Source organism: Phaethon aethereus (assembly GCF_964289735.1).
Source record: "Phaethon aethereus genome assembly, chromosome: 3".
Taxonomy (NCBI): domain Eukaryota; kingdom Metazoa; phylum Chordata; class Aves; order Phaethontiformes; family Phaethontidae; genus Phaethon; species Phaethon aethereus.
Window position 1 is genome coordinate 122,769,656 of NC_138576.1, and position 12,129 is coordinate 122,781,784.

A 12,129-nucleotide genomic window follows, 5' to 3' on the forward strand; every position below is an offset into this window, starting at 1 on the left:
TCATTTCTTTAGAAGTCAGGAGAAAACCAGGGCTTAGCTTAGTTACATTAAAGAGAGTGTCAAATGAGGTGGGTTTTTTTGGTGTTCCAGAATGATTACTGAAGTCAGCTACAAGAGCAAGCACCTATGATTTAGTTTTGTCTGTATCATCACAGTGTTTTCTCTAAATTGTTGTAAGGAAGAGCACTTGGGCATTTTAGTATGTTTGCTGTAACTTCATGACCTAGTTTATGTTGCTATTATTTTGAAAATAATGGAATAGGAAAGAAACTGTACTCTCTTGACCTCAAAGGACAAGACTAAATCTTTCAAACACTGTGCAAGGTCTTGGCTAACAGATGCTTTGAAAGACAAGGGAGTTCAAACTGTTGAGGCAAGAGGTGAACTGTCTTCGGAGCTGACACATACAGTTTGTTGTGCCAACATCGTGGACCTGAGTTTCCTAATGCATATTTTAATTTCCCTTTCTCCATTCTGGATTTTGTACATGTATTTTATTACAACAGATTAGTTACCCTGGGAACAATCTATACTAGTGGGATATGATGGCTTGTGCTTTAGCCTTGCTTTGGTAGATGCTCCTGTACATACAGGGTATCCCAAGTTCAGAATGGTAGAGCTCATGTTTGTTATAGGTGATGACTATTGATGACTTCATGCTTTGCATTTCTGACAGGGTTTGGCATGACACATTATTGTTTTGGGACTGAAATATATTCCTGCACAAGCTGGGAATACATATAGTCAAATAGCAAGAGAGCAGCTGTATTTCTGGTATTCCTACCAAGTGTCAGGATTTTAGTAACCAATTTTTATTTGTAAGGATAAGTAAGTTTCGTCTTGTTTCTCGTGGGAAGATAGTGTATTGGGCAATCTTCCCGATACTGCTTAGCCTAAAAACCTGTCTTGTTAAAGAAACCTAGTGGTGGAGACTGTTTCTATAGCATGATCTAAGCTAGCTTAATGTTTTCTGGCCAGAATGTTTGGCACATGACCACACAAGAAAAATTCAGGAACTGAGAGATTAGAAAAAGTGGCATTATGGAGATTCTTGTCTATAAAAGAACATGTGGAGGCAGTTAGTTTGGCCTATTTACCCCTGTTCAGCAGCCACTTTTATAGTGATAGTTCAAAACCAATTCAAAGTGGTACATTTCTGATTTTCAGTAGGAGAAATTCTAATGAGTGTGAATTAATTTGTTCTGAGATGGTAAGCTTATTGGGCAGGAGTGATCAAGTGTCCTAACTGATGTATCCAGTTTGCTGTAAAGAGCTCTGTTGAGTGTGTCGCTCTGGCTCAATATCTTGTCATCTTGTTTGAAACATAGAATCCCTCTATCCAAATGAAAATTTAAAAACCTTAAAGTAGAGAATCCCTGAATACACAAGTGCATTTGTTGAAACTTCTAAGGTTCTTGCATCTTTCTGTCATATTTTATTCAGCCCGATGTTGTCAGGATTTTCTCTGCCTATGTATGCAAGAAAAGAAAATACTGAACTTGTAAATGTTACGTATTATCATGTAAAATATTCCTGTTCATGGTATAACTTTACCAAAAAAGCACTATTGTAATTGCACAATTACGTATTGTTTGGATCTTTGGAAGTGGTCTTTGGTCACAGAATAAGGAATTAGGTGTTTTGTAGTAATAAGTTTGAAGTTTTTCTATTTCTTACACTGAAAACATGACCTACCTAAGGGAAAAGGCTTATTTACATTTGTTTACTTTAAACTTTAGATATGTAAGAATTGCAGGAGGGTACAAATAGTCCTAAAAGTCTCCTTTCTTAGAACTCCTTAGTACTACTGATATCTAAGTTTATGTCTGTATTCCTTTTTCAGTATTAAGAGAAACCTATTTGGGAAAGAATCCGTTCTCAGAGTTGTTTTTTCCCCCTTCGGCTATACAGGGATTTGTAATTGCTTCACAGTTTTACAGTACTGTCGGCAGGATATGTACGTTGTGTAACTTGCAGGGCAGTGCATAGTCAAGAAAGTGCCTAGAGTGAAGACTTGCACCACCTTTTATCTCTGTCCTGTATTTCTTCAGAACAATTTGTTCTTTATAACAGTGATTTCAGAGTGATTGGTGCATTTTATAAAAAATGCTACAAGTGGGTTAACATTCAGGATCGCCATGACCATCTTTAATGAACTTAAACTTCTTCTGCCACTTCGGTGTGGCCTGTCTCCATACAGCCCATATTAAATGGTCCTGTTTGCAAATAGAAAATAGCACCAAGATAACCATGTTCTCAGAGAAAATTGCCTAGGAAGACCATTTTAAGAGACCCTTGCTTGCATTTTCTGTTAATATGTTCCAGTTTGCCTGAAATTGGAAAGTGTGTCCAAGCACCGGCTAGTTGCTGGGAGGATGTTTTCGTCTTCTATGTGTTCTGAGCCTGTAATAAGTACAGAGTACTCTTCATTTGATACATTTGCAAGAAAGATCTTTTTATCTTGTTTGTGCAGAACCAGCTTTCAGAGTAGCAGAGCACGAAGTCATTCATCCTTTGATTTTGTTTTTTTTCCCCCCTTTGGAAAATTGTATTTTGAGTTAACCTAAAGGCTTTTCAAAGTCGTTGGGGTTTTGTCTACTTTCTGTAGCCCACTGGCTTTACTCCCTATTTTCCCTCTTCCCCAATAAATCAAGCTTGGTCGTAACTGTTTAGAGGTAGTTTTATTTTATGTCAGCTTAAAGTATTGCCCTGCTCATTCTTGCCAGCTTTTCTACATGGCTACATGGATGATTCTCATGGCAACTAAAGCAGTTCCCTAGTGCCAGACTGCTGGTTCCCGCCCTCTCGCCACCCTATCATCCGTGACTGGTACAGTTGTGTGTGTGGCTGTCTGCTGAACTGGATCATAGAACTTTTCGGGATGGTGTAAAGACCGTTTAGTCTTGTTTAGATTATATGTGTTCAGCTCCCAGCAGAGCTGAGTTCACACCTTATGTCCTGTAGGACTCTCTCACCAACTAATTCTGTATCAACTTATGGGAGATACAGTATAGGTAGTACAGACAACAAAGGACTGAGATCCTGATTTTTTGTGTGTGTGTGTGTGTACTGTTTATTTTAACTTTTCTATGATTATGCTGTCTTTTCAAGACATCCTAACCGAAAAGTTTACAAAAGGTGGATGATCTCTGTGGTGTTATGGGGCCTCAATTAGATGTCGCTTCAACTAATCTAACTATTCTTTGGGACCAGAACTGGAAAATACTTTGTCTGTGCCCATCCTATAGGAGGGAGAGGAATCTAGGAATTAAGGACACAAGTGTGAGCAAGGTAAAAGTCGCATCACTTAAGTTTTGAGACATTCTTGGGTGCATTTTTTGCACTCTTCATCAATACTAGTGACTGTTTCTGTGTTGTTAAGTATTAAAAAGGCTTGTAAAGTGTGAGATTGCTTGTAAAATGCAGTGTTTCTGTCTGATCTGTGCTGTTCAAGTTACCATATATAAAACTCCTAATATTTGAGCTTGATACTTTCTCCATCTGCCCTTCCGCTCTGTGTAACTTGTTTTATTGAACAGGAAGTGTTTATTCAGTTCCCGAGAACGTATTGTTGATAGAAAACTTTTCTTTTAAAGATCAAAACCTTTTTCTTTTAGTCGATGGAGAATACTACTTAATTAGGTTTGGCTACAGTTTGCATTTCTCTCATTCATTACATTAATGAAAGTGACAGATTGTTTCTTGAGCCCTAGCTTAGCAAACAGGAGACACCTGAGTTCTCCCAAAGTACCCAGTAACTTATTCTACAGTATCTTGCAACAGCAACAAAATTTATCTGGAGCTGCGCTAACAATAAGAAATATGTATTCATTCAAATTCTCATCTAGATAAACTTTTTTTAGACATTTGTAAAGAAGGACTGGGGACATCTCTTGTATTGGTTAAGTCACAGAGAAGATAGAAAGTAGCACCTCAAAAGTCACAGAGAAGATAGAAAGTAGCACCTCAAAATACTACATACTGAAAACCACAGGTGTCAGATATAGCACTGTCAAGAAAACTTCCAACAGCATTAATACCAACAAATTTACTATATCAATAACTTTCTCAGAAATTGTAGTACTAGGTGGCCCCAGGAACTTCTTTGTAGATGAAATAATTTCTTTAGCTTCATATTAATGAATCTGGTATTTCTATAACACTTTTTGAAATTGCTGTAAATCCTCCGTCTTTATTTGTTGTGTCCATTAGGCAGTTGTGGTGTTCTTATTTCAAAAGGGGAATATGAAGTTAAGATTGCACATAGTTGTCCTTTATTGTGTTGCTGTTGTTGGTACTGTTGCACAGCAGCTTTCTGAAAGTGTATGATTTCCAACTACTACATTGCCCTTTTCAGGGAATCAGATTAATTTCTTTAAGGGGAAACTGTATAGATAACTGAGGACTGAGGCTTGCTTTTCTTTTTCCTCTCCCCAAAAGTTACATGTCTATGTATCTTTTTTGCTATCATTCATTGCCACGGCAGTGCGTACTGTCTCACTACTATAAAGCGTTCAGTACTGACTAGAAAACAACTCAGATTCTTGGGGTTTTTTTGCAAGTATATGAGAAATGCAGTAGAATTGTCTCATTTGTAAATGCTTGATAAAACTCCATGAGAGAGACCTTCATCCTTCTAAGTATGGCTTATTTTTGGCTTGTGTTGTACTTCTCGAAATACTTCTTGATATTCCTGGGGTGTTGTCTGACTTTACTGGAAATACCTTACCATTCTCACCTCATTCATCCCATGTTGTTGGTTCTTCAAGATCTTGCAAAGTTGTTATAGAGAGCAGGACTCTAGATGGCTTTGTCCTGTTGTAGCTGCAGCTAAAAGCTGGTGCTATTTGGTAATTACTTTCAAATTTAATAGCACGTGTTTTTATCCAATACTAAACTTAATGTCAGAGCTGCATAGTCTTTTAATGAAACTACGTAAGGTTGACAAATGTAATTATAGCTGACATTTCTGTGAAATATAGACAGCTTACAATTTTAAAATGACAAAACCAAATAGAAAAAATAATTGCAAGAAAAGGGGGATTTGTTATGTGGTTTTGTTTAAACTCCCTCTTCTGTGTCTCCTAGCTTTTTAGTTGGTGAAGGAGCTTACAGATGGGCAGTTGATCACGGGATACCAGCATGTCCTCCAGGTATCATGGCTACAAGTGAGTAAACTGGTGGTGTCAGTAGGAAGAACAGGACAGAGCAATTTTAAATGGTGCCTCATTTTGAGGTGTACATCACTTCACTGTTCTTAATGTTCAGCTAGCTTATGGTATTATGGTATATAAGGATGATTTAAGTTTATTAATTTTCTATTAAGTATCTAAACAGAAAAAATTATGAACTATTACTTCAGCTGCATTTTAGCAACATCTAATTCAAGTGAATTTGGGATTCTCGGATTAAATCCAATAAAGAACTTTTTTTACTGAAATGTAGGCTCTTTAACAGCTCAGTCCTGCAAGTCTCCAGTTGTGATCCATCTTGGATCCTAAAAGCACCAGCTAGTCACGTATCTAAATTCAGCAGGTGCCAGTTTGACTGTCAGATTCTATAGTTACACCTATCTCTGAGTCTTTGTCCAGGACTACCTTTTTGGGTTTTTTTTTGACCTAGGTAGGCTTTGCTTCATCTTACATGGTGGAATAACCCGATCTAGAAAATAGACTTGGATTGTACTGTATACTAGCAGTAGTCAGGTCTCGTACAAAAACTTTTTTTTCTTAAAATAAAAGAAGTGATTATGTTATATTGATACACCATCTGTAAACTAGGCTGAAAATTAGTGCACTTACCCATGGCAAGGAGGATGTGGCTCTGCTTCCTTCTCTTTTTCAGTCCCCCTTCCTTTTGGAAAGTGCCATCACTAAGAGTCTGTAGTTTGCTATAGGTGAGATCATGCCTTACGCTTCCTGTTGAAGTTATGCAAGAAGTAAATCAGAGGTCATTACCCGAAGAAGAAGGAGAACACAGAAGATTACAGAATGTTTCTTTATTTTACAGTAAACAGTATTATTACACAAAATACATAAGTAGTCCCTAACCCAGAGGTTGAATCCCAGGGCTCCCATTAAGGCTTTTATTTGGTCTAGTTCTAAATGTGGGTAAATATCCAGAAATTACAGTTCAAAGTTTCTAATACTCAATGCTTAAATGTAACCCTGAAACAGTGGCACTGTTATACTTGATCATGCCCATTTTCATACATATTCATGATACATTTAATTTTGAACAGAAAGTTTTGATTTCTGGTTCCAGGTGGCTGACACTTTTGCCCTATCTGTCTGCTGTCCAAAACAGCATTTGCAGAACAACTTTTGGGCTCAGTAAGCGGAACACCTTTATTTCTGTGACTCTAGAAAGAGTTTGGTGTGTTCTGGTGTGACTCCTAGAAAGGTTTGGGTGGTTTTGTGTCAGTTGTGGTTCTTTTGGGTTTTTTTGGTGGTTGTTTTTATTTAAGAAAGTAGTTGCTACTTGTGTTTAGTAGATACTCCAGAAGGAAGGCTTCTTAACTAATTCTGTATGCATGCACAGAAGTTTCCAATGTTTCTAGGACCAGTGTGTTTCTGTTGTGACAGAGATGACTAGATTGTAACATTAATTGCCAGATGCTATTTTACTAGCTAAAATGTACCCTGGTCAGAGCAAATCTGCATGTTATGACTTAAAATAAGGCTGACCAGTACTGGTTTGGTTTACCTAATCCAGACTATGAATTGAAGATGGGGAAACATCAGAAGAGTAATATCAGCCAATATATTTTCACAAACCTGCTCCAAAACACCAGTGATTTCTTCTTGTCTCCTCAGTATATTCAGCATACTGCTACTTAGCAAAACAATTTGCTTTTAAACAATTACCAGGATTGTGAAGTTAATCCTATTGCAAAGTCAATGCAGAAATGCCATTTGCTGTTGTAGTGTCAATGAAAAAAATATCGCTATTAAAGTTGTCAACCCCAGTCTGCTTCCCACACTCCCCCGCTGCCATCCAGGTTTATACATACTGAAATACCCACCTGCATGATCATATGCTTGAGCCATTGCTCAGGATGGACCTGCTCTAGGGGTCAACTGATGCTGTGAAGCAGGTTGAGACTGTTAAGACTTTAGTGTAGGCTAAGTGAATGTTTTGCTGGAAGAATGGTTTCAGATTAGGGTAATTGAAGGATATGCTGAGAAAATCAGTGGCAAAGACTGAGTTTCAATCAGGTATTTGTTGTAATACTGAGCAAATTACTTAAAACTGAATTCTTCACAGATGTTCTCTCCTGTTGCTTGAGCTGAGCATAAATGATAGTCTATGTCTAACTGGATGTACAGAAAGGAGGTATTTGACTATTATAGTCTTGTGCTTCAGTTTTCTTCTCAATACAGATGAGATGGCAGTGTCTGCTATTTAAGTATCTAAAATGGATACATAGGAAAACAATATCAGCTTACATTAAGACTGCATTATTAGCCATTCTAAGAGGCACCTAGGAAAAGGTTGCTTGAGCAACTTAAAAGTTGTCATTTTTCCTAAGATTTGAGTACGCTTAGTTTTCATGGAATCATAGAATCTTTGGGTTGGAAGGGACCTTTTAAGATCATCTAGTCCAATACCCCTGCAGTGAGCAGGGACATCTTCAATTAGATCAGGTTGCTCAGAGCCTCGTCCAACCTGACCTGGAATGTTTCCAGGGATGGGGCATCTACCACCTCTCTGGGCAACCTGTGCCAATGTTTCACCACCCTCATTGTGAAAAATTTCTTCCTTATACCTAGTCCGAATCTACCCTCTTGTAGTTTAAAACCATTACCCCTAGTCCTATCACTACAGACCTTGCTGTAAAGTCTGTCCCCATCGTATAAGCTCCCTTTAGGTACTGGAAGGCTGCAATAAGGTCTCCCTGGAGCCTTCTCTTCTCCAGGCTGAACAATGCCAAATATCTCAGCCTGTCAAAAACACTATATAATCGTTAATGGTAGTATATCTGATTTTTTTTTCTTTAAAAAAACCAACAACACAACAGCAAGAAAGAGCAAACAAAACCCTAAAAAATCAATTCCAGAAAATATTATGCTGATTTCCATACCAGTCCCTAACAAAGTTAGTCTTTTAGCGTGTAGACTTTTGGTCAGTGAGGCTGGAAGGTAACCACTAACACTGTGTGTCACAGCACGGGATTGTTATAGCTGAAAAGAAATTGTAAAATGTCTCACAGGTAATGTGTAAGAAAGCCAAAATTCTTTTTTCCAGGGTTACCAGGGGAGGGAAAGTTTAGACGTGCTTCAGAAACAATTGAAGAGAATGTTGTTTCCAAGCAACCACAAAAGATCTCATCTGAAGCGAGCTATTGCATTAAATAATGTAACAAATGTCAAAAAAGGAAGACTTTTTGATTATGCTTCCTACAATTGCTATGGTAGAGTTTGCATGGAGAGTTGGGGGTAAGTTAACTTGAAATTATGTGACAAGTAGCTCCCTAAAATAAAGAACTGAAGTAATTGCCAAACATCAGGAAAATATGTTTAGTAACTTAATTACAAAAAACCTAAACCCAACCCCCAAAAAACCCCTAACCCAAATCTTACACATGTACTTGCAATAAGTATTAGCAGGGACAATTAGGTGTGCATGTTTTGGCTTCTCTGTGCTGCACATGGGATATACATTCTTGAAGTCGCATTATTCTGTCTCACTTTTCCCAGACCTGTGACGGCAAGAGTAATGTTATACATGCTGTAAGGCTGTGGGATTGTGCGGTTGGTTTTGCATGGATGGAGCTCTCTGTCTGATCAGTTACAAAGAAAGTTGCACGATCAGCTTTGTGGTCACACTCCATAATTCTCTCAGAACTATCAAAGTATCTAAGCACCAAACTGAAATGATACTTTAAACCATGTTACTTGTTGAACTACATCAAGGTTATGTCAAGGCTCACCTGCTTTGTCTTCTTCGGTTTGCCAAGTGTGCGAGGAAATGAGATTTCTACTGTTTGTAGAAATCTGGTGGCTTTCCAGTGTAGTGAGTGGGTGTTGGTTTGGTTTTTTAAAAAAAAAAAAAACAAAACCTGAAATGTGATCTGCCAGTATTGCCTACAGTCTGCAACAAAGCTGAATTTATTAATTCCTGCCCATAGTAGAGCTTAATTCCTGCCAATACTAGAGCCCATACTAGCTTATGCTAGAGCTTTGTTACCCTGCACTAGAAAGACTGCTTTGAAAGTGTGATCAAAGTTTTGAGTGTAATTACAGTTTAGAAATGCTAGTTTACTGTATAACGCAACCTCTTGTAAATGTTAAAAGTATACTTGAAATGGGCAATGTAAATTTGAGGTACAGCTTCAACTGTCAATATCTGTGTCTACACTACTAATAACAGAACTTTTGTCTGAATTTTTCAGTTCAGCCTACAGTAGATACAAAGTAGTTGATTTCGCAAAGATAATGTGGTGTGAGACAGTATCTTACAATTGCTTACAATGTTAAGTCTTCAAAGGGGAAGAGAAGGAAGGTAACTACTCATTGCAGCAAGCTTGTACCTCTAACTCTTTACAATGTGGAAGTGACCATAAGTATTTCAGTAAGTTTTATTACCTAAGAACAAAAGCAGTTGCAGGGGATCCAGCTTGATAACTGGAATCCAACAGGAGCCACAAATGATGCTTAAGGAAGACTATAAACCAGTGCAAAAATGTACTTCCCTTTCCCTACCCCATTTGCTATCCCAGATGCTACATTCCTGACTCATGACTGGTTCCTGCATACATGGAGGTAATCAGTGGCATTTTCTCACATGAAATGGTTGTTTCCTCTTGAGCCCATATTAATTTCTGGCATCTGCAAAAACCTTTACCACTTGACTATGGGTTGTGTAAAGCACTGCCTCTTTTTCATTATTTTGAGACTTGCTGCATAAAATCTGCTGGTTTATTGTCAGGTCACTGCTCAGAACCCTTCTTTAGTCAAGTCCTCTTATTACCTTGAATAACTTAGTGTCATCAGTAAAATCACATCTTGTTGTTAAATAGAGCAAGTGCTACTATAGTTTGGTTTGGCATTCCATTTGTAACAGGCCATTTATTTACTTGTACTTTGTTTTCCATTTTTTTTAACCCATTTTGTCTATGCAAAGAAATTCCCTTTTATCTTATGGCTGCTTGGATTCTTTAATGAGGGAGAGCCTGTTCTAGATAAGTGTCATGCAGATTGTTGTACTTCTAGTCACACCTTATGTCTCCCAGTCCTCTAGCATTGCCTGCCTAGCCTGCCTGTCCTCCAAACCCCCAAACCTCACCCCACCCTCGGTTCTCTCCTTCACTGTTATTGCATTAAGAAAAACATTTCCCATATTGCTGGAACTATGCTATGAGGTTCAGTCAAGTGGCTCAGGACAGTGGCTTAGACTGTGTTTTGATCCTTTGTTTTTAGGGTGAGAATGAGAGAGATCTAGAGAGAAACTCAAGGGGGTTTGGGACTTGATTAGGAAGCTGGGTTAATCTGAAGACATACCTGCTTTTAGGATACTAAGAGGTATCTCTCCAATAGAAGTTGCTTGTGTTTTAACAGTAAAAGTTGCTACCTCTCTTCCATAATATGCAAAGTAAATAAGCTCTGATAAGTGCATGGTTTTTACTGGCAATAAAAAAAAGGGGGGGGGGGAAGCCAGAAATGGTGTAAATCCTCCCTGAAATTGGACATAATATTGTAGGTTCACTTGCAGTTCTGAAATCTGAACAGCCAAGTGCAGCCAATAGAATGGCTATACGTTAGCCAGGAAAAAAAAAGTAGGGTCAAAGTACCTAGAAAATGCTTTGAATGAAAATCTTCTAGTGAGCAGGAAAGGCTGCATGATGGGGGGGGGGGGGGAGGGGGGAAGAGATTTCTTCCAGGAAGTAGTAAGAATTGGTATGTCCAGCAACAGTCTACTCTGAGTTCTTGTTATGAAGAACAGATCTATATAGTAGTGCTCCGAGAAGATGGGTTATTTTTTTATATATGCTTTTGATGCTGAGTGCGGTATTTTTTCCATTCATGTTGCTGTCTCTGTCAAAGTATGGCAACATGGGAAGTAGTGCTAGTAGGCTTTGGTCCCAACATGAGCATAAGTGGTGTTAATTTGTCATTTAAAATAGCTTTGTTAAAACAAAATTTATTTTCATCTGTCTGTTCTCATTTGTGCCATTTATTTTAGCAACTGCTCAACAGAATTCTTCACTGGATCATTTTAATTCCTGTGGGTTAACTAATTTGCTAGTATATTCCTTTTTAATTCATTTCTCTCCAATAGTTGCATTCTCTTTTAATATGGACTAGAAAGATAAAATGTAGAAACTTCTCCGTTCTCATTCTTTCAGTTGACTAGAAGAACTGTCTGCCAGGGGGTGCTATATGATTGGTCAGAGCTCGATCTTTACTCCAAAGATTGAAAAATATTCTTTGACTTTTTGTAGTATTTTCAATTTACAGTTTGCTTTTAAACAAAGATTGCTGAACAGTCATAAGTTGCATGTTTTGTTGCATAATAATTTGGTGTGACCATAATAGAAACATTGGAGTTTGTGTTTGTGTTCCCGGCTTGCTGTTCCACCACTGTAAATGGGAAGGTTTGAGTATTGTCCTGAACTTGATTTGTGATTTAGTGGTGTTAGGAATTTGCATTTGTTAACTTCTGTTTGAAAACTTAATTGTTCACTTAAATAGTTTTTTACCTAGCCTGAAAATATGTGAGGGAATAGATGTGGCTTATAAGAGCATGGGAATTTTAAGGAAATGCAGGCTTTTTACTAAAAACTCTCTGCATTAACTTTGGACAAGAAATGTTAGTGTGCTGTAATAAACAGCTTGTCAGCTGCAGGCTTACTTAATGTACACAGACCTAGAATTAACAAGTAGGTATGTATGAATTTTACTGCTATTAAAAGGAAAAAAATAAACTGCCTTAGTTTTGCATTTTGTTCTGGGGATACTGTTCAGTAGTTTCAAGGAGTCCATGAATAGGACAATTCTAATTTTCTCTCTAATAATTTTTCTCTTACCTCTGTTCTCTGGATCATTTCTAACAAGCTGTGAAAGGTGACTAAGAAGAGCTATGTTGAATGGGGAATGCAGTTGTCTTTCATTTACTTAGTCACTGTAT

The 12,129-nt window shown here is 37.8% G+C and overlaps 1 protein-coding gene across 1 annotated transcript in view; it reads left to right on the top strand.

Annotated features, from left to right (window-relative positions):
* The window catches only part of TASP1 (taspase 1), a gene marked incomplete at both ends in the record, with an annotated part of 82,329 nt that overhangs the window by 14,719 nt on the left and 55,481 nt on the right, over positions 1-12,129 (top strand). Inside the window, one exon of the mRNA XM_081997924.1 lies at positions 5,089-5,168. Within this exon, the coding sequence (XP_081854050.1) occupies positions 5,089-5,168 (80 nt within the window). The remainder of the gene's footprint in view (positions 1-5,088; positions 5,169-12,129) is intronic.